The sequence below is a fragment of the Strigops habroptila genome, chromosome 5, assembly GCF_004027225.2.
Source record: "Strigops habroptila isolate Jane chromosome 5, bStrHab1.2.pri, whole genome shotgun sequence".
Taxonomy (NCBI): domain Eukaryota; kingdom Metazoa; phylum Chordata; class Aves; order Psittaciformes; family Psittacidae; genus Strigops; species Strigops habroptila.
In genome coordinates this window covers 8272722-8298153 of record NC_044281.2, presented here as the reverse complement: position 1 = coordinate 8298153, position 25432 = coordinate 8272722, and the positions used below count along the sequence as shown (strand labels likewise).

General features: G+C 39.2%; 2 protein-coding genes across 3 annotated transcripts; both read right to left on the bottom strand.

Moving 5' to 3' along the window:
• Positions 1-3122: 3122 nt before the first annotated feature.
• Positions 3123-11648, bottom strand: ASNSD1 (asparagine synthetase domain containing 1). 2 transcript variants are annotated; one of them, XM_030485516.1, is made up of 6 exons: positions 11442-11648; positions 9186-9239; positions 8574-8649; positions 6427-8001; positions 4606-4787; positions 3123-3453 (listed from the first exon to the last, which is right to left on the bottom strand). In XM_030485516.1, exons 4-6 carry the CDS (start codon positions 7906-7908, stop codon positions 3192-3194), a joined length of 1926 nt encoding a protein of 641 aa, XP_030341376.1. In that variant the 5' UTR covers positions 7909-8001; positions 8574-8649; positions 9186-9239; positions 11442-11648; the 3' UTR covers positions 3123-3191. The 2 variants fall into 2 exon arrangements, with proteins under 2 accessions (XP_030341376.1, XP_030341375.1); XM_030485515.1 differs by having other exon boundaries at positions 11534-11640.
• On the bottom strand, positions 3123-11664 carry ASDURF (ASNSD1 upstream reading frame). Its single transcript, XM_030485517.1, has 6 exons — positions 11534-11664; positions 9186-9239; positions 8574-8649; positions 6427-8001; positions 4606-4787; positions 3123-3453 (listed from the first exon to the last, which is right to left on the bottom strand). The coding sequence occupies exons 1-4, from the start codon at positions 11609-11611 to the stop codon at positions 7931-7933; spliced, it is 279 nt and encodes a 92-aa protein (XP_030341377.1). The 5' UTR covers positions 11612-11664; the 3' UTR covers positions 3123-3453; positions 4606-4787; positions 6427-7930.
• Between the last annotated feature and the right edge of the window lie 13768 nt (positions 11665-25432).

Here is a 25432-nt window from a genome sequence, read left to right as displayed (position 1 = left end):
ACACATACATGGGAACAATGCCCCAAGTAACTATATCAAAAACTTCTTTAAATATTGGAGATGTCTTGTATCAAGGATTTAGAAATGCTATCATGCCAATTTCCTGGCCTGTCTCACTACATCAAATAAAACAGATCACACAGTTGTCTGAAAATCTGTGCTCAATGAGTAGTTATTGATGGCTTTTGGTGAACTGTGATTATAGAGCACACAAGGTCTCCAAAGGTTTGCTTCAGTGTCTGATTCCACACAAAAGGAACTGGTATAACATTGCAGCTTATACTGTTCTGAAAGCAGCTGCTGACACTTCTGAAAACCCACTTGCAAATATGAGATTCTGTGGTTTACAAAAATAAAAGTTAGACTACTACACTTAAAGACAAGCAAATACAAAATAGCAACTAGGAATAATGAGATAGATCTGTAGAACTGTAATGGAATCAAATCTACCATGAATCAATCATGTAGTGCTAAGAGAGGCCTACATTTGGTCTTATTATAGGCATAACCCATAAGAAAAAAGAAACAGGGTTGGGTTTCTTTGCTGCAGGAAGAGGCTGCCTAAAACAATGCAGCTCTTATCCTTAGAGGGAGCTTACAAGTCCAGTGGACTTTTGAAAATCTGACCCATCACTTCAATACCACAGTGGAAGATGAGCTCTTCTGGAAACGTGTTCATTTACAGTATTTCCTATCAGCTTATAATTTTGCATGAGATCCAATGATCTGTATTTTTTCAAGTAATGATCCCAGCTTTTAGGGACGACATGTATAAACTACATGCGATATTAGGTAGTTTTCTAATAGGAACGTTTGTACTCACCTCTGTACTTGCCTCCTCAACAAAACTCAAAAAATATTTGTGTGGGTTTTCCTGTCTGTATTAATGCTCATTTTAAGGCACTGAAACTCTTAAGATCCAGACACACTTCTCTGAGTGTATATGCTCCAAATTTCTACCATATAGTCAACACCCATAAAAACTTGTTCAGTTCTTACATCGGCTGGGGGAGGCTCACAGGAAGTGAGAGTAATTTGCATCTGAACTAACGGAAGGTTTAAACAGCAAATTCCAACAGCCAGTTCTCACAAACTCTGATGGACTTAATATAAGGGCGTATCTGAATCCATCAGTGCTAGCAAAATTGCTGTCTGGGTACATAGATTTTCTTTTTAGCTGGCCCAGCAGTCTCTCTGGGAATTTCCACTGAGCACTGTATGCCAGCTTTTGAAGCCAGCAATGAGAGGACACGGTAGTAATTAATTCTTATTACTTACTTTTATTAGACTTCACAAACAAGGTACTAGCATTTTTCTGTGCTGCTAAGTTTGCCAAGCAGGTTGCCTCGTGAGCTTTTTAAGCTTACTATTGCCAGTCCTGGGCATTCTTCAAGAATATTCTCCTGTTTCTGAAACACAGTACTTGACAGGAGCTGACTGAAAAAGAGAGAGAATAGTAGTTAATCGAGAACTGTGCTAGTATTCACAGGAAAACATTTTTTAAGGCCGCAATTAAAAGACAGTAACATTCCTGTAGGTTGCTCTAAATGTTATAGAATGTGATTTCAATAGATTAAGCTTTTTAAGATGTCCTGTGTGTCACCACCACCCCACCCTCTCCCAAACCAAACATTTGGTCAAGAAACTCTAAAGAGTACTATAGTACTAAGTGTAGTATAGTAAGTGTACTATAAATAATACATTAATTTCTTACGAATAACTGGATAAATGGAAAAGTTTGGCAATGCCAAATTATATGGTTTCTTTTTAAAACTCCTACCTAAAATTATATAGAAGCCTTGCAGAATTATTTCTCATGTTTCTCTAAATATCAGAGGCCTCGTAGTTTGGAAAAGAAACTATGTGCCTGGGTGCAAAAAGCACAGCTTTTGTTCTCAGGGCCCCAGGTGACACGTAACTTCTAGGAACACTCCAACACTACTACAGAGCTAATAAATAATAAACAATACTTGCATTTCATCAGCCGAATGTTCCTCTTGGTCCAGTCTCCACCTGCTTTAAAGCACAACGCAAGACCTCTTGCAAACATCCCAGGGTAAAGTACTAGGGAGTCGGTTTTCCTCAGAGCCCCAGTAAGAAATCCACCAGTGCTTTGAAGCAGTCTGAAACTTAAGTGTTTTAATAAATAATTTCGTTACAGACTTTACAATTATTTTGAACATCTACTTAAACCCTTAGAGATACTTTGTAGAAATAGATATATTATGCTTTGTATGAAAATTGATTTTTTCTGGTATGATTTTTCCTTTCTCTGCTTAATTGGACAAACACAAAAACTAGAACTGTAAGGTAGCATGTTGAGTACTAAACTCCAAACTTACTTACCAAAACCACTGGAGAGCACCTATCCAGTCTTTCTAACATTAACTTTGCAATCCTTCCATACAAAATTAGGAAGACAAGCTAACTCATGCTTTTCTTCAGAGGAAGTCCATTGATATATCAATTGAAGTACACAATGGATGCTTTGCAACTTTAGAAGTAAAAGTAGCCAAGCTAAAGCTAAAAGGAGAGGCAGCAAGCTAGGGAGCCAAGGAGGGACAAAGAACAGTCTGGAGGGAACTTCCCAGTTTCTCCAGGAGCAGAGGGAGCCCTGTGCTGGGGAACACCAATCAATGCAGCCCTGCAGAACTGGCCAAGGACTGCAAAGCTGCACAGGATGCCCCAAAGCACCCAGTGGGGTGTCTGTTTCTCAGGCAATGAAAGGCCAAGCATGATGCTTAAAGCGCAGATCTCCAAGAGGCAACAAGGCTTAAGACTCTCAGCTCTTTTTGGCTCTGGCATCCCAGGCCAGCTCCTCACCGCACCTCACCTGTGGTCTAAAACCACAGCCTAAACCCTCTGCTAAAGCACAGCTGCAGGACCAGCCCTGTTCTAAGAAGATTTCTGTACTGAATTCAATATACATGAAAGACCGGAGAGATCCAGTATGCTTTTTGCACCACTGACATCAGTTAGGAAGGGTGGGAAAGCCAACTTCTGGCTATCCTCTCTTCCCCTCCGAGAACGCATTCATGAGTCTCTAGTACAAGTTCACATCTATGTGTATTACTTTGATGCTTAATAATAATGTCTAAGTGTGTAAAAAAATAGACCAAACATTTTAAGAAAACTCCAAAAGATTTACTGAAATTGCATATAGAATAAATGCAACGTCTCAAGATGTAGCTTTATAGTTCATCTACTGAAAATGACTTCAGTCTGCTGCATGTGTCAGATGCTTTTTCACTGTTGCTTTCTAGCTTTGCAATCCGAGATCCAAACTGTACAGCCCTTTTTGGCAAAATGGCTGAGGCTGTGAGGCCAAACTCCTTCGCTGCAAGGCGCAGAAGCAACTTCTCACCAATTCCTCGAGGTAAAGTCAGGTCAGCTTTTTCTAAGATGGGCAGAGAATTGAGGAATGAAACAACATCTTCATCAAGAAAAGGAAACCTGAAGGAAAGATACACATGGAGAAAGACCCTTTAAATACTTCAAATAGTTTTGGTTTTCCCCTTTACCACATGCAAAGACTTCAGAATCTGTGTCAATTCCTAACTATAGAGGTACCATTAATGTTAGTGTCCCAGTAATGAGGCACATCTCCAAAGCATTTACACTGTCTTGGAGAAAGAAAATGTAATACATATCGTGTTTAAATTCAGAAGTCTGGAAGATTTCAAAAGTGAAGCAAAGAAAAGAGTAAGAACAAGCATCAGAAATATACAAAACAAAAACTATGATGAAAATCAGAAAATACAATGGAAAAGCAAGACAAATATTAATGTAACACTTCAAGGTAATTTCTAAGTATTAACATATATTGTAGGAAGCTACAGTGTAACTTTGAAACAAAAATATTTACACAACAAATTCTGACAACATCCTGAACTCCAGGCATTTAGATCTTAACCGTATGCATGATTAACAGCACTGCAGCTCCTCCACTCTAACTGGTTTTTTTGCTAAACTGAAAATGTGCAACCAAGAAGAGATTTGTAAAAACACTGGCACAGAGATCACGCAAAAAGACCTTTCGTGTGCCTGAGTGGCCTATGCTACTGGGCAACACCTAAGGAATTTTTTGCAAGTAGCAAGTGGTAGCATGGAGGAGGTAACCACAGAAAAAAAATGCTGCTTTAACTGTTCTGACTTAGCAACCAGGAAATAAAGTAGATACTGATGATGCCTGTGCTGCATGGACAGGAATATGTGGCTTCTACATTATGTTGTCAGTCTCCAAAGTCACTCCCCAAATGACCACTCCAGAATACTTCAAAGCTGTGCAGAAAGACTGTTCCACCTAAAATAATAAAATCAACTTCATTTTGCCTATCTCAACATGTGTTGCTGCTTTTTAAAAGTCTAGATGGAAATCCAGTGTTCATGTTGCTGCATTTCCTTAGGTAACTCTTCCACAGTACTACAGACCACTTCTTTTAAAAAACAAAACCAAAAGCACCCACAACACAATACATTAACAAAACTGCAACAGAACTTGAGACAACAAAATGCAGAGAAGTTTCAATTAAGTTCTCTGTTGCTAGTGTTTAAGCAGAATCTAACCAGCAAAACCAGTTTTGCTTCAAGTTAGAACAGTAATACCTGGCTTCTTTTCCATGGTCACCAATAATCCTATCATCTCTACCAAGATTTCTGGAAGAAATGCGATCTAACTCCATCTCAAGTTCTTTATTCAGCCCCTCGAAGCCATATTTTTTGAAGCAAACACGGTGTCGAGAATAGCCAGCAAGCTGTTCATCTGCTCCAATGCCTGTAAGCACAACCTAAGAAACCCAGAATAAAAGAAGTATTTCTTAGTATCTGCAAGTAAATAACATGTAACATCTTAAATGTTTAACTGCATCTTAAGGAGAGTAACTTCAATACTCATCATCTACATATATTACCTATCCTGATGGGACGTTCCTTACACATTTACAGCGCCTGAAAGAGTTCTAAACAAAGTCACTGGAACTTAAAATAGGTTCACAATCAGACCTAAAAGTACACACATTTCTACTGATGCAAGGAAAACCCCACCAAAATAATGTTCTATGCATCACAAATACACCAGTTATCTTTGAAGAATGTCTTTGTTAGTTTCTATTACAATAAAGAGCATTTGCTAAACACCAGCCTTTATAAAAAAATGCTGCCGAAGATTATGAAATAGATCATATGTTCTAAAAAGTTACACCCAGATTACTATTAATTTATGGTATTGGGTTAGTAACTGCATTACACAATGTAAAAATGTCTTAAAATCATTGTCTATCAGCAAGTACATAAAATGTTATGAAGGGAAAAAACGCTACTATAGCTGGTCCACTGCTATGCTTTCAATGGCACCTAACTATAACGGTGGAACCCAAGTGTATTTTACTCATCTGACACCAGCCAGTGGTCAACTGCTTTTTCACCTGTGCACAGCAGTAAGTACCTGATGGGGAAAATGATGCTTTTGCTTTATGTTTTACTAAGTCATGACCTATTTCAACATATCCTGAACCTACAATGAATTTGTGTGTTTTGCAAATCTGAGATGAACACACATCCTGAAGTAGATCAGTCAACTAAATCAGCTATGTTCTGTAGCAGTTTTTAAGCAAACTACTGCATTTGTCAGGAGTTTATTGGTGTTGGTTGGGGTTTTTTTTTTGTGGTTTTAGAATTTAGCCATTAGTAGGAAAGTAACAGGAGTCTCTAAAAGCAAAGGCAGCAGTGGACTGCAAATTCCTGAAATTAATCACTTTATTCTTTATTATGCAAACACCAGGAAATTAGAAAGTGAGAAACAAGAGTCAAATTCCCAATAGAATCATCTAGTTACTAAAAAGATTTTACTTAATATTAAATACATGAAAATAAATTACAAAAGGAAAAGAGCTACGTTTTGTAGTTCTGCCATTCTATCAGACACTAATTAGAAACAGTTCCAAGAGTCATCTTTTCTGCCATTACTCTGCTGCTTTGTCACATGAATAGCATGCCTAAAGAAGAAGATAATGATTTTACAAGGGCTGGAATGCTGGCACAAAATAATGTTATTTAATAATTCATTAACATTTAACTCTACATTTGTTAAACTGCTCAATTTGGACTGAAGAACTCTTACGCACTACTGGGGCTGAAACACCAAAGATAATAGATGATGGTTATTATTGTTTTCCTAATCACACTGCTGCTTATTCAAGCTCAATTAAAAGCCATTCACATTACATCATAAAAGAACTGAATGCAGTTTTTAACTCCAGAATTACACACACATTGTAATTACAGAACTATTATACATTCTGCCACTGAATTTCAGAAGCCTTGTGAATATTAAAGACCCTTGCTGACTTCTGAAACAATAGAACTGGTTTTACATTCACAGGTCAAGCACAAGGCAGAAACCACCACCAACAACAAAAATATCAGTACCTTTGCAGGACTTCTATACGGTTTCAGTTCTCCTTGGTTACTAATAAAACCCTCCCCTCTGGAAGCAAACCAAATTGCGCAGCCAATGCTGTCATCCAAGACTGTATCCAGTGGATAAATTAAGTGAGTAATGCGTTGTTGTCGTATTTTTTTCAACTCTTGTGGTGTAACATTGATCTCCACGAAGTTCCAGGTTCTTGAAGGGTTAATGGCCTCTAATTCTTTCAGTCCTGCCCTACCAGTGATTCTGTCAGGAACATCAAAGCAAGAGAAACGAGCACGAGTTTTAGCATCGAGATCTTGACAACTTGCTTGAGAACAAAGCGGATCAAGCTGTACTTCCCGGCTGGTACGGTTTTTAGAGGTACCCTTTTGCTTAGCTTGTTCTTTCAGCATGAAAGCTACATTGAGAAGATCAATTGGTTCCTCCAAAGGTACATGTTTATCAGCAAGGGCTGCAAGAACCATGGAATCAACGCCACCAGAAAAGAGCACTGCAATATGTGCTTTCCTGTTAGACATGCTTGGAACTTCTCTTGTTTCCTGATCTTCAGCTCTGAAGAGAGATAAAACCCGTCTCTTTACTGCTTCATTTAAAATATCAATAAACTGACAAACTAACTTTTTCTTGTGCTCCTCTGCAAGAAAATCTTGAAGGGTTTCTACAGAAACTGTATGAGTAATGTTGCTAATATTAGTGCCTGGGCATTGACCTGAAGCTTCAGAAATTGTTTTATTTAAGGGGATAACTGGTGCTCTGAGACATAGTTTTGATTCATTCATCACAACACGTATGTGGTTTGGTAAGTCTTTTGAAACTTGGTCCAGAACGTGAATGAATATTTCTTCTACTGCTTTCTCTGTGCAGCTGTACTTCCATGGAAACAATGTTAAAGACCAAGACTTAGTTGCTGTGCAAGCTTTGAGATCAATTTTGAAAATTCCAGATGCTGGGACTTCTTGCCATTGGTGACCTGATTCGGAATAAACACTTACAGATGTAAGACAGAAAGCACTGTTGACCTCATTACTGAATTGCCAAAGCAAACTACGGCGACCAAAGTAATCTCTACCAAACCATAAAACGTGTCTAGATGCTTGATAATAAATAAAAGACCATGGACCCCGAACTGATGAAAAGAGTGACAACATCTCCTCTTCACTACTGCATAATGCAAGATGATGAAACATAACTTCAGTGTCATTCTCTAGATCTCCTACGTGCACTCCATTGAAGATTTCTCCATTCCAAAGAAAAATATTGCTATTGGCATCTTCCAGAGGCTGAGGAGTCACCAGTCCCCTCAAGTGAAGTACATGGCCAGAAAACAGACACTCATAAGAGAGATCAGGCACAGTTTTTATCAACTGCTGGCTACTGTCTGGTCCTCTTCTTCTAAGATGGCAGAGTATGTCTTCGTTAAAGAAATCGTGAGTAGCATGCTGGCTACACAGGGTAACAACGCAACAAATACCACACATGGTGACTTTGAATTCAGGTGGACTATTTCTTGATGTTAGTCTTTTCTGAATTTTCCATCTCCTGATGTGCCTTCTTTAATTCATCTAATGTATCTGTGTAAGAAATACATGAATAATCAGTTTCATAAACTGATAAGTAGTGAGTTGACAAGGGAAGAAAATGAAAGTAGAAATAGTTCATTCCAGAAAATAAACTCATACATCTAAAGTTACACATTTCTAATACTTCTTCAACCATCAACTCTCTTTTTCATTCTCCTATCTTCATAATTTCACAGATCCATTCTTTCAAATACCTAAAGATTTCTAACTTAACCTCCAGTTTAACTAATATTATTTTCTTCCTACTCATCCCACACAATTTTTAGGCTTTTTTATTTTTATTTAAGAGACAAAGCACTATACAGCTTCCCAAAGGGCACTGAGAATAGCAGCTCCTCTGTGGGGCAGACATTCTCCCTCTTCCTGCACCCGCAGCACTTGTTCTTTTATCTTATCCATATAACAACACTTTCATATTTATCCAATCCAGAAAAACAAGCACATCTGAAGTCTACTTTGTATTTGATACACAGTTGCCAGCTTTTCATTTTAACACACCTTTGCAATCATTAACAGCTTTTAAATAGTTAACGATTTGAACAACTTTTAGACTGTAAACTTACTTTTGCATTGAGACAGCGTTTCTGTTCGGTCTACGAGGAAGAATATGTTGCTATTGGGTTGCTGCTTATAAACTTTCTGTAAAACAAAACCAACACTGCATTAGGTCAGAGCAAGACACTCTGGCACCCACCCTTCAAGAGAAACTGATGTAGATTCACTGATACACCCCTTCGTTTTTATGCCAGAAGGACAATTTCTGCCCTGACAACACCAACATTCTAATGTTATATCAACAACATTTCATGATCAACCCCTGACTAGCCTGCATTTCTCTTTTCCTCATACATGAGGGCTACCATTCTATTTTAAAACACATACACATGAAAAGTAAAAATACTTCATGCAGTCCTCTGATCAACTCAAACATCTTAATGAAAGAACTCAGATAAGACAGGCAAAAAACTCCAACATACTGTGTTTAGTACAAGTGCACATAATCAAATCATTTGGAGGACAAATTATTCTGAGAACAGCAGACCACATCTGCATTAAAATCTGTATTAAAACAAATTTAAAGACAGTGTGCTCCAATTTTGTTTCCCCTCTTGTCTCTGTATTTATTTCTCTGATGCTAAAATGAAACAGTCAAAAGCAAATTTGTAAGTACTTGCCCGGTTCTTCTTCAAATTAGACAGCTCATCAACTACAACCTTCTGCTCTTTAATCTGAAAGGCAAAAGATGCACTTCAATTTAATTATTAAAAGTAAATGACTATATTATAATCCTGCTGGTGAACACACTTACTGATTTAAGACAGCTACATGCATATATAGCTGCTGTTCTTCAAATGGACCACTGAAGACAATGTGGAAGTAGATATAAAAAGTGTAGAAATGGGTTATCTTGCAGGAATTAATACTTCTCCTACCCTCAAAAGCAATCGCTATTGAGAAGCCAGAGTACCTCTAGCTATTTATAATCAGAAATCACATTTTTCCCCCCAGAAGTAAAGAAAATATGCATACAACTTATTAAACATCAAATAATTTTAACCCGAAATTTAGCATAATATCTATAATATACTACATAATCACAGGTATTCTCCAGATTCAAAACAAAACCAATAAACAGTCAAAACTCTTAAAATGGTGTTAATAGCAACAGAAGCCTTTCTATTGCTCTGGAGTTCTACATGAACTTCCTTAGAAGGATTTACCACTCTGTTCAACTGCACTGGCAGAGGTGGCAGGTATTCCCATTTTCTTTTACAATGACAGCTGTGAATGGTAAAGAGCAATCAGGAGGACTGTCATAAAAGCCATAAATATGACAAGATCTGGTCAGAGGGCACTTCATGCTTTTTTTTTTTCACTAGAAACAAACAACATGCTTTAATTTATTCTTCCTTTGTGTCTCCTGGAATGGGTGCAACGGCAGAAAGTTGCCACTAGCCAGGTTAGCCAAACTGACCACGGCATACAGAAAAGACAACTCTTCCAGCAGCTGTATCAATTAGCTTGTAATTCCAACAGACAGAACAGCAGTGTCATCTTTTGCTACAGGCTAAATCAGCCACTTAAACGTAGCAGGAATGACAACATGAAATACATGCCCTAGCTTTACAGCCTCCCAGGCAATCAAAACTACCACTGACTTTATACACCATGGCCACACGGAAAGGAAGCATTTTTCTGTGGCAGTTCCATAGCACTTGACAGATTTCATACTAAACAAACCTATTGGTACCATGGCAAATAGAGCAGATTTATGAGAAGTGCCACCCTCTGTAACTGAAATCCCTTGGCACTTTTTGAGTAGATACAGATCAATTAGATACTGCAAATAAAAGCCCCAACTGACATCTCAAGCTCAACTTGAAGCAGTCAAAACCCAAAAAACTCCAAATTTGACAAGCGAGCCAACAGCGACGCCGGCAAGCACAATGAGCCCTACAGCGAAAACTCAGTACCACAGGAGCCCCAGACTCCTGACAGGACTCGCCCTCCCCTTCTCCACTGATCCCGCCTTAAGTTACAGGCTCCGCGGGGCCGCCGCTCCCTCCTCTCTCCCCCGCGGCAGCGCAGCTCCGGACGTGCCTCAGCCCGCCACACGCTCCCGACAGCGCCGCGGGGAGGACGCGGGGCCGCGGCCTGAGGCGCTGCCGTTAACCACGGCTCAGCCCGCCCCAGCTCACACCGCCGCCTGAGACAAGGAAGTACAAAATGAAATAGAATCCTTTGTAAATAAGAAAATGTAGTTTTAAGTAACTTTAAGCTTGGTGGCTCTGTATGTAACAATAGAACCTTCCAAACCTAAAAAAGCCCAACCAAAAGAACATAGTAAGGGTCCTTGCATAAGATAAATCGTTGTAGCTGACATAGTTTTAGAACATTATGACCTTCGTACAAAATTTATTGTAACCAAAACAGGACCGTAGCTAAGGAGTATCTGAAACGAGAGGATGTTCAGGAGGTGATGTAGCGAAGTTAACTGATAAGTAGAAAGACAAGGAGAAATCACTCGCTTATGTCAGCAGTGTTACTGAACTAATTAAGCTGGTGTAAGCATTTATCTACTGCGCGTGCTTCAAAGACTTCAGAACAAGAGTTCAAGGAAGGGCCAAGTGATGAGGATTGTTGGAAGAAGTAAAACGACCACCAAAGACCACTACCACCTTGTTATGCGCATGCGAAAATAGGCGTAAAACGATTCTCGGACAATTAATGAATATGTATGACGTGCATCGGAAATATAATGAATATGTACGTTAAGCAACAATATAATCATGGTCTGATGCTTAAACGAGACACACATTAAGAGGAGTTATCCCCTGTGTCTCCCGGCGCCGCAATAAATACCTGCTTGTTGACTTAAACTTTGTTGGCGAGTTCTTAACGAGTTCTACGAATCACCCCTCAGCTCTCACCTTCGCCTCAGCTCTGACCGCCGCCTCAGCTCCGATCCCCGCCTCAGCTCCGACCCCCGCCTCAGCTCACCCCTTCTCCGCCTCAGCCTCACCTTCCGGCTCAGCTCCTCCTTGTGGCGCAGCCTCACACCATCATCCTCCTCCTCGTCCCGCGGGGCCCGGCCCGCCATTACCCTCACACACACAGAGCGCCTCCCGCACGACCCCGCGGCGGCCACAGAGCATGCGCACACAGCCCGCCAGGCAGAGCGCCAATCAGCGGGCGCCGCTGAGCATACATAAGGCGGGTTGTCTCCGCCGGGGCTGTGCTGGCGGTGAGGCGGGAGGGGGCGCGATCCGCCCGGCCCCGGCCGCTGCCCGCGCCGGTGGGAGCCCCGAACGGGCACCATCAAACGGCTCCTGGGAAGCCCAGCGCGCACAGCGCTGGCCTGCGAGGGGACCTTGGCAAGGCCAAGGTGGAAAAGCTGTTCGGAATGAGGGCTGGAAACGGGGCATTGTAGGGCGTGAAGGGAAAACGTGAAAAGGAAAGGAAGGGCTTTACTTTGGAGCTGCTTGGTGTGGGGGCGACCCTGGGCTAAAGTCAGCTTGCTCTGAAATAGATTTCAGCAGTTTCCTTGATGATATTCTGAAGGAGATATGAATTATATAGTATTTACGGATTATATGTTTTCCTCTTTGGTAGGGTGGTCTTAATATTGCCATCTCTTCTGTTCTACTATAGGTAATTGCAGCGATGCATCTGCCTTCAGAAATACCTCAGGGAAGAAGCTGGCTAAGTGTCAGGAGGATGATGATAGCACAAGGACAAATGACATTACCCTCATTTGCTATCATAAATAAATTTAGGCTGATAAATGGTAGATGGAGCCAATTACTGTGACAAGAAGGTTTTGAAAATGTCTCCCAGTAGCACCAATGAAGAGCAAAACATTAAGAGTTTGATTTACTTATGAAATGAGTTGCATTCTCTGATCACTGAGTTAATTGGTGAATGGGCTGTGTATCTCTGAAAGTCTGCTGATATTCATGGAAAAGGTATCAGATATTTATTTACGAGTATTAGTGGGGAGTTTGAGTAAGACTGATGTAGGAATCCCTCTTTTTAAATAATGTGTAATTCTTTTGAAGACTCTAGAGTCATTCCAAACTTACAGGCTGCTACCAGTAGCTCAGCTGATGGGATAGAAATCTCATAAAATCCTACAAGCCCTTGTGCTACTCACTACGCTGCAAATATGGTGCAAATCTTCCTGAATTATTTCTAGTATTTGCTACTTTAATAAGTGAGGTGGGTGTGTTGTCTTTTGCTGCTTTGTGATTTGTGGCTCACGTCATCATACACGTTATGTATGTAGAGCTTGTGACAAGATTACACCTTGGTTTTGTGGTATCCATGAGCTTGGTTGGAATCTCCCTGATGTTAATTGGAATTTTTGGCAGTGGTATAGGGAGAATGAGGGACTTGGCTTCTAGTAGAAACATGAGAAAAAAAAAAAAAAAGAGAATTTGGCTATAAGGATATTTGACAATACAGAAACCTGCAGATGTTATGCTTATGTGCCTTTAGAAGATAAAAACAAAACAGAAAGAAAAACTGAGGCTTCAGTTTCATAAAAGGTCAGTCTTGCTCTTCCCTTCACCTTTGACCACACACTGCTGCCTCTGCCATTGCATCACCACGGCTGCCTGTGGGATCGTGTGGTGGGACTGGTTAGGTGGCTGACCCGACTTTCTCCAGTGTACCAGCACATATGTGGTTCTGGCAGTCCCAGAACAGATCAACCAAAGCTTCTGGGGAACTGTAGGGGTTGGAAAGGCTCTGGGGCTTGTCCTTCCGATTCTGCTAGAAATACACATACCAGGGTCACATACAACAGTTCTGATGCTCTTGCTCAGGGTGCTTTCTAGTTTCACGCTCTTTTTCTGTAGAATAATTTGTTTAATTTGAGTACCTCCCAGTCTGCTGCCTGAGTGTTTTCTCTGCTGCTGCTATGTTACAAAGGTTGACAAGCAATCTGGTAGTCGAAGTATAATTTCTGTACTGATGATCCTTTTCATGTTCAGTAATAAATGCAGTTAATGTTTAATTCATCACTCTGCTCCTGAGAACGTTTCATCTGTAGATTCATAAGAGTGATGATAATGGTCTTGAGGCATAATAGCAAATGTGGAATGTGTTCAGCTTCTGGTCTTACCACGAATTGCTGATTCTTCTACTTGATATGGAATGTGCTTTTTGATAAGTCCTTTTAAAAATGAATGGATTCCTGCAGTGTGATCACTCCTGAAATTACATTCATACCCTGTGTTTGAAACTCAACAAAGGAAAAGGTCGGCACCTTTTATCTCCCTGTGCAGAGCTGTGACATCTTAATTCAACCTTATTTCAGGGCTGCTGTACTTCTGTTGTTTGCCATGTGCTTGCACTGTTCTTTGTGAGAGGTGGTGAGGTGGCTCATCTTTAAAAATATGCAAAATAACACCAAATATCCAACAAGCAATGTAAACAGTTGCAAACCAGGCAAGTAGATACTGATGCTGGAAAATAGTTGAAGTTACCACCAGCTGTTAGCAAACACAAGACCAAACCAGTATCCTCAAATAACCAAGCCCAAGCTCTGACAGACTGTTGTTGAAAGCATGCTTTCATCCTTCTGAAAACTGCTATCAGTCCTGAAAACCTCTTTTCAAGATGTTGGCAGTACATTTCTGTCAGATCATTTTACAGATGTGAGAAGTATATTGATAATGTGTTTAGGGCTCAACTGTGCCATGTTCCCATGCTTTGCTGGGGCCTAGAAATCCGCATGTCCTCAGTTCTGTAGCTCAACTGGTGCTTGACAAACATCGTGGTTGGTAAGCCATGATAACTTGATTATGAGTTCAAACTTGAGTCATTTACTAGGTTCAGCTGTAAGTGACTGTAAGCTGAGGAAACTTGTAATGCTTTAGAAGAACCACTCATGAAGGTCCGTGGAACATCAGTGCCAGGAGAATTGTAGCTCTCATGTTGGCCACAAGAGAGCAAGCTGAAACTGTGCTGGCTGTTCAGAGAATCCAGAGATAGTCAAAGAATGGAGGCTGGGGCATAAGACAGGTAGGTGAGGTCTCTAGAAGGGGAGAGTATGGTCAAAGGGTATTTTCTTCTTTTCTTCTTTTTTTTTTTTTTTTTTTTTCCTTTTTGGAACATTTTCAATTCTGATTCTGGGTTATTTTGTATTCAGACATAACATCAGAATCCATGTGAGTAAATTCTGAGGTGTAACATTGATCTCTACATTAACTCCTCAGTTGAACCTTTATTTTAATAACTTGTACTGGTCTAAGAAAATTTGAGTTGTTAAAGTTAGTTGGGTTGGGTTTTTTCTATGGTAATTCTTCTGCTAATTTGATTGAGACATTAGGATTTGAAAGAAGTAAGGCTAGTTTACACAACCAGGGATCTGGATCTATGTACCAGAATCTAGGTAAGGTAATGGTTTGTTTTCTTAGGTTAAGTATTAAGATTATCAATTGCACAAGAAACCTTGCAAACCCTCTAATCATTCTACTTTAAAAGTCCTATTACTGCAGACAAAACAAGAAGTCTGTGAGTACCTTTATGAGCTTGAAGGACAGTCAGTTTTTTCAGTATTTACTTTTGATACACTGTTAAAGCAATCTGAGAACTCCTTTACACAAAACTTCCGCATAGGTCAGATGCATAAAAATCTTAATTTTCTAATTAAAAACAATTTCATAATTTTCAGATTTTAAGGCTGTTGTGAAAATAGATAGCTGAGAACGTGCATCGCATCAGTCTATCATTAGTTTTTACAATCTGATTGCATTTCTTAAAGCTTCTAAAAGTGCTGGACTAAGCAGCTTGTTTGTAAAATACACCCAGTGTAGTCTTTCGTCTGATGATTTAAATAAAAGAGGATTTAAAACCAGACTTTTACAAGTCCACCCTGTGTTCTTCAGTATAAAACTAAAGTAATTCTAATGAATACAAGGGCCTTTCTCCAGGTGTTCTGTTGCTGTAGCTGAGAACACAGTTTGACCTTTAATTCTCATAATCTTTCTTCATGAAGAACACCTTGTTATGCACTTTGCTGGAGTTTAAAGAGATTGGAGAAGTTCATGTGAGTGGCAGTTTGACTTACAAAGCTAGAACTAAAAGATTTGGTCTTGTCTCTTGTTTATGTAGTCTCTTTTTTAGAGAGAGTTCATGACCTGGCACAACAGTTCCTTGTATGCTTTGAATAACCAACACACAGGTTTACTATAGTAACAGTCTAGTTTGAATAGGGGTTCAGATTTCCAGATATACATTTTCAGCAGTCAGCGTTCAGGGATCTTAAACATCAAGTGCTTTGTCTTACAGCCACAAATGTTTTGTTTGTAGTATGAAGCTGGAAGCCTGGTGGCTGGATGCTGGAAGCTCTTCTGTTGATGCCACTAAGGAGCAGGACTATGCGTGGCTTAGAACTGCTTGTGAACACAGATGGACCTATGCCTCATTTGTGTTACCTTGGATTGGGGCATCTTGATGCAAAATCAGTGATAAAATTTCTGTCTGATGAGAAGAGGAGAAGAGAACTGCACCAAATATGTTCCGAGTGAAGAGTCAGCCTACCCAGCATGTCTGCTTTTTGTGAGCTGAGCTGGGAAGCCTGGAGAAGACTAGAGGGATAATTAGGTGCTTGCTTCTATTTCCTGTTGGGAATGCATCTCAGAAAGTACTGTGTTTAATACTGTATACAACTGATATTTTCTTGAAGATAAAACACAGAGATTAGATTGCTTTGAAGAATTGGGCAGGCCTGAGCAGGATGGACTGCAGATATGGAAGTAGCAGCCTGCTTGTGTTACTCTAATACAAGTCTCCTAGAATCAGCGACTTTGTCATTTCAGCTGAGATAGGTTATGGTCCCATAAAGCATGTTGCCATCGGCGCAAAATGGACCTGCCTAAATGTGAGCTTGTGCAGTCCAGGACATGTCTGAGTAGGCCGGAGAAAGGGGGAAATGCCTGAAGCCTTTGGAGCTCTCTGAGGCAAGAGTGAAGGTAAGACTGTTTGTCCTAAGAAGCACAGCTGGATTAGGATCTTACCTAGATTGCTTTATTAAAGGTGTTGCTCTCAAGTGCTTTTTTTCCCTTCATTCTCATTGTTACAGACATTTGGACTTAGTGCTTGCTAGTGAGCAAATTTAGCTGCTGGGACACTGAGAACAGAAAATGCAAGTTTTCCAGATTTTGAGTTATATGAAATGTTTTCAAACTGTACTGTGCCAGAGGCCATGTTATCACACAGTTTGCTTGGCTTCACATATTTTTATCCTTAATTTTTTCTATCTTAGGCTGTGCTAAGGGCTTCCCATTTACCCATTGTCCTTATTTCTCTCTAGATTTTTTTTGTTTCCCCTTCTTTTTTGCTCTCTACCTGAAGCCCTGCACACACTGCAAAACAACCTGAGACCCAAATAACTGAGATCTTCCTAGAGCTTTCAGTCTTGAAGTTGTACTTGGTCATCATCATTTTATGATGAATGTGAATCTGAATGCTTTAAGGGTCTGTAGAAGTCAAAATGCCCGACTCGGATGGGTAAATACAGAGAGAAAATCTAAATCAAAATTGTGTGAGTTGGCAGAGTGATGAACAGAACTTTAAAGTCCTGGTTTTTCTTCATATGTTCTACCCATGAACATTGTTATTTCCATGTTTAAAGGACTATTTTCATATTTAAAATAAAGCTATCTTTGCTTTATGAAGTCACAGTCAGAAAGCTAGTCTATACAAAAAAAGAAAAAAATCACTGCTCTGAATGGTGAATTCTTATCTATTTTATTTTTATCACAGTTTTTATGTTGACTTTTAAACCATCATGCTTGCTTGTGTTGACTTTTAAACCATCATGGCAGCCAAGACACTTCATCTCAATAGCTGAAAGGAAAATATTCTGATGAAGTTTACATAGGGCAGCAGAATAGATCTCATGAAACATTTATTTTGGAATATCACAGGACAAAAGCATCTTCCATTTGTCACGTTGACATAAACTTGAAGAAAGACAAAATTCACTAGTTGCAAGTTGTTGTGTCCTGTGCGTTACTATGATTGTTATCTTATTTAAAGTCTAAGCATCACTGAGATTTAAGTGTTCTCCCCAACTATCCTCCTGTGAAACACCATTGCTGATCCTACACTCTTTCCCACTTTTACTGCAATTACAGTCATTACAATTAAGGAAGAAGGACATATAGTAGTACAAAAAGTCTGTGAGGCATAAGAACCTCATCTTTTAGGTAGTCCAATAGCCCTCAAAAGGTTTCTTTCTCTTCCAAGGTAGAACCACTGGAAGCTAAGAAACCAGCAATTTAAACATTGGTTGGCTTTGCATGATAATAGCATTATTTGTAGCTGATACAGTTACTTGAAATGCAGTAATATTGACTGAGTTCCTAGTATTCACAGTGCTGATTTTTTAATATGATAGCTCACCATTTGGAGCAAGGATAACTGCAAAGGAGAGGCATCATTACATAATTCCTGAATTCCAACTGGTGGATATTTAGCAAAACATTGAGAATGGCTCAGAATTTAACAGTAGCTGAGGAAATAGAAAGCTTAAAAGAGTGCCAGTCTTAGTGCCAGTGACATACATTGACATATGTGACAGAGGTAGCCTAGATAAATCGTATCATTTTGCAACATTGAACATTTGAGTAACATATCTTTTTTATAAATATTGCAGCATTTCTTTAATGAAAGATACTTGTATTTAGCACTTCTGAAATCAAGACAGTAAGGTAGGTGTCTGGAAAAAAAACCCGCAGTCAGAAACTAACATAAGATACCTGTAAATTAAAATCTCAGCATACACACATTTTAAGTTCAGTTAATGGTGGTACAGCAAACTTTTAACACCTTTTAAAAAGAATATGAAAGTATCAGTGTAACTTGACAGATGGAGGTAGTAATCTTGGTTAGCAGTGGGAGTCAGAAATAAGAATAGTGAATCTAGAATAAACTTTTGCCAAATTTTGCTTGCAGTCTCAAGAGGTGGAAGGTGACAGTGATGCCAGTATCAGTTTACATGGGCATAAAGGAGGAAGATTTTGAGTGGCCTAGCAGTAGTAGCATAGGAAACTAAACTATGGAGCTACCCTTTCTTGGTAGAATTGCAAGTAATGTGAGCAAGATGGGACTACGTTTGATTCTATCCAGACCAGAATGAAAAAGAGGTATGACAATGAATTGTAATGAAGGAACGTACATATCTAGAATTGTTCCAGTCCAAAAGGATGAGAGTTCTCTCAAAAGAAGGGAAAACTGGCAACTGTTTTTCCACTTTTTGTGTCATCTTAGCCTTCTTGGCTGATTTCTATCCTCAAAGAAATGTTGAAAAGTGATTTTCAGAGAGATTATGGATTTCAGTCATTGATATGGAAGCTGAGAATAGGTACTTGAGGAATGTGGTAGATTTTTCTAGTGTGGACTATGTGTATGTTATATGGATATGGCTCTTCCTTGTAATGCACCCAAAATAGTCAATAATGTTATCTCAGCCGTAAAACTACGTCAGTATACTTGTATCTGAGTTACAGGTCCAAATTGGTACAATGAATATTCTGCTAGTTCTGATACATGGCACTCGGGGGGGGGGTGGGTTAAGGAGGGTGAGGGGTGGGGTGTAAAAAGTAGGTTAGAATATAAGATAACACAAGTGGCTGCATGAAGTCAGATCAAAGGTCCCTCTGGCTCTATGGGCTGTCTCCATCTGTATTTGATAAAGGAAGCCCAGGAAAGAACATGCAAAGAAGTAGAAACCAGAAAAACCAATTTGTTTCAAATGCTGATTACACTAAGAAGGGTGAGTATGTGACAGAAATTCTTTTGGTTTTATGAAATTGTGCTCTTGTCTTTAACATGATGAAATGGATCGGTCTCCTACTGTTTGCTGGTCAAGCAGCTGGGTGTGTACTTCCTCAGAGTAGAGAAAGAAAGTGCAATGGGTAACAATATCTCTTTAGAACTTGTTTCTCAGTTGTTACAGGTGGAATAAATGTTTCTCGGCTTCTTTTCACTTACTAGACTAGGAGAACTAGAGTTTTCTAGCACAACTGCGTGGTAAGGAGGAAAAGCAAGCCACATTTTCTTTCAGTAACAATCTTCCAAAAAAGTTACATTGCAGTGATAGTGTGTGGTTATAGTATGCAGAAAGTAGTAAACAGTAAGTAATTAATCCCCAAACTGGCTGTTGGAATGGTTGGAACCATATATAGGTTAAACAGGGGACAGTGGTAAATTGATCTGCCCTATTCTCGCTGTTCATGTCAATGTCAGGATTATAATTTAGTCCCTGGTTTATTGCTATGTAGAATGTGCAAGACTATGCTACTTCTTGAGGAAGTGTTCAGACTTCATGTTTGTAGTCTGCAACTGTGGCCAAAATCCTCTTATGAATGCTGTTCAAAACTCAAAAGGCAATTCAAAATTTGAAGCAATCCTTAGCCATAGAGTATAGGTAAGATGCTGATAGTTGGACTGCAAGGATTCTTGAGGTATCTGTCACAATGGGGAAAAATAAGCCCACTCCCAAGCCCCTGAACAGTAGTGTTACAGGCTGTGCCTGGCTTATTGGTAAGCAGAGTTTGCGATAAGTGATACCTTTGTGATAATCCTCTGTTGAAGAAGTGATGGGGTTGTCACAGCTGTTAAAGAATTTATACAGTATTCAGCACAATTAAAGCTGAACAGACAGGTTTGGCAAATACCCGCCCTTGCAACTATCAGATTTACTGTATTAGTTAAACAGCTACTGCAGAAATGACATTAAGATCTCTGATTAAAAATTATATTAACTACGAGGTCGTGATCTTTTCAAAGATCAGAAGAAGATGACTGGAAGGTGATTATTAGTCTTTTTGCATTTTACTTTTATATCTGAAGTATTTTTTACTTCTAATCTTCTGTTAAGTAAGTTCACTAATTACAGTCTGACGTGGATTGTCTGCACTGAGTGCAACAGCTCCTTAAGAGTGCAGAGCACCATGGAAAATATTGTCGGATAAGAAATGAAGGCCCAAGCATTCAGTTACTGTGCATGTAACTTAGACTTGGTTGCTTACTGCATCTTCACACGAAGTGTTGCCAGGAGGCTTTGCCGTGCTTATTTTCAATCATGCACTAAAATAGACTTCTGCAGACTGTATGCTTCCTCCTTTAGTGCTGTACCCTTATTTTTATTTTTTTTAATAAAAAAGCTAACAGCTAACAACTTGGAGAATAAAATACATGTTTGTATGACTGAAAAATTGGAAAATTTTGTTCATACATGATATTGGGAAATAAAAAGCACCTCTTGTTCAAAGTAATAACTAGAAAATGGATTTATTTTTAGTTTGCAATCATATTTGGTGTTTTTAACGGAAGTAAAAGTCATTATCTCATTATATAAGAACTTGAACATATGATCTTCATCTTACTTGTTTGAATGAATAGCAGTCTGCAAAGCCAAATTCTGCTGCCTTTCTCTTGTAGGTAATTTGAATTGAATGAATGTTGATTACAAAGCAAGATGAGCAAGATTTAGCTGATAAAGAACTATTTGGGTGACTGCATTCTTTCTGTAGGGAAACTAAGCAACACAGTCTTGAAAACGCTGCTGGAGGGTTTCCATTAGATTTAATGGAACTTCATGTCTCATTTGTATAAATTTAAGTGTGTGCAAGTTTATATATGTGTACATAAGCATACTGTATTAGATACTCTTCCTATATATTCTAATTATTGTTAGTAGCATTTCTTTATATTATAGAAGCTTATGGTTCATATGTATTCATATGTTGCATGGTGTCAAACAAGGAGTTTGTAGATAAACTCTAAAAAAAAAAAATTAAAAAAAAATTTCAAAGTGTCATTGGAAATGTAGACAGAAAAGCTTAAGAAATTGTTAGTGAAAAACAGAAAATAATAATGTGGAAAAATTAGCAAGGGCTGAAGCATCTTAGAGAAAGCAGTTTGGAAGCTGAGAACTGTGTATTAAAATTATACACTAAGAAGACATGACGAGAATTTTTAGATAGCAAAGCAAAGATGGTGATGCAGTAAGATGCTGGTTTGGCTTGTAAAACAGCTTCCCTACTTAAATAGTTCTAGGCTTTTGTGAATTTTCAGCTAGGTCCAGATATAAATCACAAGGAATCTGTAGGTAAGCGCCCACAAGTTTCAGCAACCTCTTGTTTTGAAACCCATGCTAGTTTCTGAATTAAGTTTGGATTTGATCAGATTCTGTTGCTACGTTATGTATAAAAATCCAAACTACTGTAAACTACTTGGAAAATATTGTATGGATACTGGAACATATGAGAATCATTGGTGCTCCTTGTAGGTGGCGAGGCCAGACTTATCCTAGAGCATAAACTCGTCTCAGGATGAAGCCCTAAGTGACAAGAATAGCAGTCTACCAATAAATAGTTTTCTTAGGCTTGATGACCTGTGAGAATCATAGAATCATAGAATAGTTAGGGTTGGAAAGGATCTTAAGATCATCTACTTCAAACCCCCTGCCATGGGCAGGGAGCCTCATACTAGACCATGTTGCCCAAGGCTCTGTTCAACCTGACCTTGAACACTGCCGGGGATGGAGCATTTGCCACTTCTTTGGGCAACCTGTTCCAGTGCCTCACCACCCTCACAGTAAAGAACTTCCTTATATCCAACCTAAATCTCCCCTGTTTAAGTTTGAACCCATTGCTCCTTGTCCTATTGCTACAGTCCCTGATGAAGAATGCCAGATCCTGTTTTGAAAAGGATTCTTAAATCATCATGGGTAACTCAAGCTAATATTTTTCTTGAGTTTACAGAAGTCATTAAAACCTAAACTCAGGTGAATTAAAACACAGCAAAGGCAGCAGTTTCCACATAACATGTAATGAATCAGACCTAAATATGCATCTAAGATCACTGCAGATATGTCTTCTTTCAGATACAGCTCTCTCCCAAAATCATGCGGAATGTCTTAGTATTTATCTTGATAAACATATTTGGGTTTCAATATATACCTCAACACCTTATCTTGATAATATATTTAATGTTATTCAAGCTGCTTTTAGATTTTCAAAACTGAAGGAATTTTTGTTTGACAAGGCTTCATCATGCACAGGGCTGATGAAGAAAGCTGAAGGTTTGACTCTAGTTACCAGACAATTCAGTTTCTAGCCATTGCAAAGTTGGGAGTATGTCTCATTCTGATGCTGAGGTCAAAGCTGAGGATATTGATGGTAAAGATTTTCTGTTCTAATGTGTAGATAGGGAAGTGATTTGGGGGCGTGGGGAAGGAGAAGTGTTGTAGTATTCAGCCTCTTCCCAGCAGAGCTTCTAAAGAGAGGTTGTGCCATCTATTCTGCCTACATATCTGGCCCTGCAGGAAATACTTGCTAGATGATTGGCAGGGTGATTGCTACCAGTGGTGACATTAACTCTCTTTCTGATCTGACATTTCACTTGTACTATATGGTTGACATGTGGGAGAATTAATTTACAATTGTATTAGGTAGAACTGGAAAAATGGTTGAATTAGATATCCAAATAGTAGGGATTGTTGCCTCTTTTTAATTTAATTTTCTAACAGACAAGCACTGATGGGTGGTGGGGTTGTAGTATATTTAGAACTGAAAATACTCATGTTGCACACAGTTTGTTGGTGAAATGTAATGCCACAGAAATTCCCAGTTTAAAACGCTTTTTTGTTTTGAGTAGATTAATTTTATAGGAACTCATGATATTTTTTGTCATAGTGTACAGTAGAGCAAGGAGACAATCTCATGCTTCAGTGTATATAAGCAGGTGTCAGAAAGGAATTGATTGAAGTCTGCTTCTGCTATGGCTTTTACTGATTGATTCTGGGGATTCTGCTTAGGCATTAAAATGATTAATTGTTAATGATTTTTCTGATTCATCTCTAAAAGTAAGACTTTATTATGTAGCTCTAGGTAGTAAGCAGGTCTTCTTGTAAGGGTTTATCACATTCTCTGTCAGTTTCTGATTAGCAGAATAGATGGCCATTGTTTTCAAATAGCAATGACCTCATGCATAGAAAAATGATTTAGCAGCAGTTCATTATTTAATTCTTAATAGTTTGTTTCTCATCAGAGTAGTGTGTGCTTGGATCAAATGGTTCTTACTGCCTATGGAGCAGCTTCCTTTTGTATGATCCAATAGCAGGCTTAATATTTTTGGTAAACTCAGCAGTTGAGGTGATGAGGTTGAGGATATTTTTATTCATTCCATGTGTTACTGTCATTTTATGTTAGACTGCACTTTTAGTCCTTCATATTTGAAAGTTATTAAGCATGCTTCCTGTTTGACTTTGGTGCCATTGCTTCATCTATTTATTTACTTATTGTTTTATTGTGAAATAAAACTTCACCTCTGAGTATTTTTAAAAATCATCCCCAGCTCTGCATTAGGATGAAGCAATCTCCGTTTCCTGGCTGAAATCATTGCATAGCACCTCTGTGCCGAAACAGCTGCAACGTCCTGACTCAAAATCCTGCATTCTGTCTGAGGGGGGGTGTGGTGTGATTGGGCCAATACTCTGCCCTGGAGCACACTGGTCTCTACTGATTTATCCAAAAAAGCCATCTTCAAACAGGAAGGATTATTAATTGGAGGAAATCTCCTGGGGAAACCAGCCAGGTTTAGAGTGTGCATTATGAAAGGCTCTTACTATGCAGTAGCTTTATCTGGCAAGCTGTTTTCCTGCAAACAGAGATCTGATGAAAGACCAGAGTGCCACACCTCTGTGCATAGGTGTGGGAAGAACATTTATCATTGCTTTGTCTGGGACACAAACGACATTGCTGATTTTTAATTCTCTGAAGTGATGAGCACCCTGGCCCCTATCTCAGAAGGCACATAGGCATACCTCAGAATGAATAAAAATCTGTATCTTGGAGTATCTTGCTGTACTTTTCTATTTCCCTAACTGCTACTTCCACAGCTGTTGCTCTCACTTTTACTCCCTGCAGTTCTCAGGGTGCAAAATATACAGCCACTTACTCCAGTTACTGTTAGTTACTGTTTTGTTGATAATTTTGGCAGGAATGCTTGCACAGCTGCTTCTCTTCTTTCATAAAACAGCCCTGGGGACTGAAATGCTTGTTCTGATGACAGTTGAGAACGTTTTCAGCTCATACTGAACTCCTAAAATCACTACACTAGAGCATTTTAGCCCATAGAATTTAACTAGACCAACTGTGGGACTGTTCATAACATGCCAATGCCCTCTGTTAATGCTTTCAAAGATTTTAAGTTTATAGCACAGCACCATCTCCCTTGTATTTTATTCTCATCACATAGCCACAGCTCATACTATATGCACTCTGTCAAAAATAAAAACCATAAATTCAGCTAGTTAGGCCCCCTTAGCAGAATAAAAGCAGTTCCAGGTTGCCAATGTCAATGAGGATGGAGCAGGAACAGATACAGGAGATATTTGGCAACTGGAAACATTAATTAATTCCTCAGATGAGATAAAAGATGCAGATGAGGACAGTGAAGCAGTGAAACAGGTTGTCCAGGGAGGCTTTTCAGTATCCAACCTTGGAGGTTTTCAAGACCAAACTGAATAAAGCTTTGAGTAACTTGATCTCATAGCTGACCTTGCTTGGAAGCAGAGATCAGACAAGAGACCTTCTGAGGTCCTTTCCACCCTGAACTGTCTTGTTATTCATATCTTTGAGATCAAGAAAAGCTTGAAGGTGTCCAGCATCTCCTGATGCTGGCTCGATGTTTACCTGCAACATCCTGCTTTAATTCGTTGCCCTTCTTTCCAGTGAGGCTGCTCACTTCTGCTGCTGCTGCCTAAAACCCATTTCCCATATCCACTGATCTGCCTCAGACTCCAGCATAAAGATTGTTCAGATCAGTTGTCCCCAAGGCTGCAACAAAATTTCAGTTTAACTTCCATGGAGTTATGCTGGAGAGAGGAAAGGACAAGGAC

Excerpts from the sequence above, each read along its gene's own strand:
- ASNSD1 (XM_030485516.1), bottom strand. The coding sequence starts at position 7,908 with ATGTGTGGTATTTGTTGCGTTGTTACCCTGTGTAGCCAGCATGCTACT. Across the intron at positions 4,788-6,426 it reads CGTATAGAAGTCCTGCAAAG|GTTGTGCTTACAGGCATTGG; the intron begins GTACTGATATTT and ends TGGGTTTCTTAG. Across the intron at positions 3,454-4,605 it reads GACCATGGAAAAGAAGCCAG|GTTTCCTTTTCTTGATGAAG; the intron begins GTATTACTGTTC and ends TCTTTCCTTCAG.
- ASDURF (XM_030485517.1), bottom strand. The coding sequence starts at position 11,611 with ATGGCGGGCCGGGCCCCGCGGGACGAGGAGGAGGATGATGGTGTGAGG. Across the intron at positions 8,650-9,185 it reads CTAATTTGAAGAAGAACCGG|AAAGTTTATAAGCAGCAACC; the intron begins GCAAGTACTTAC and ends TTTGTTTTACAG. Across the intron at positions 8,002-8,573 it reads AACGCTGTCTCAATGCAAAA|ATACATTAGATGAATTAAAG; the intron begins GTAAGTTTACAG and ends TTTCTTACACAG.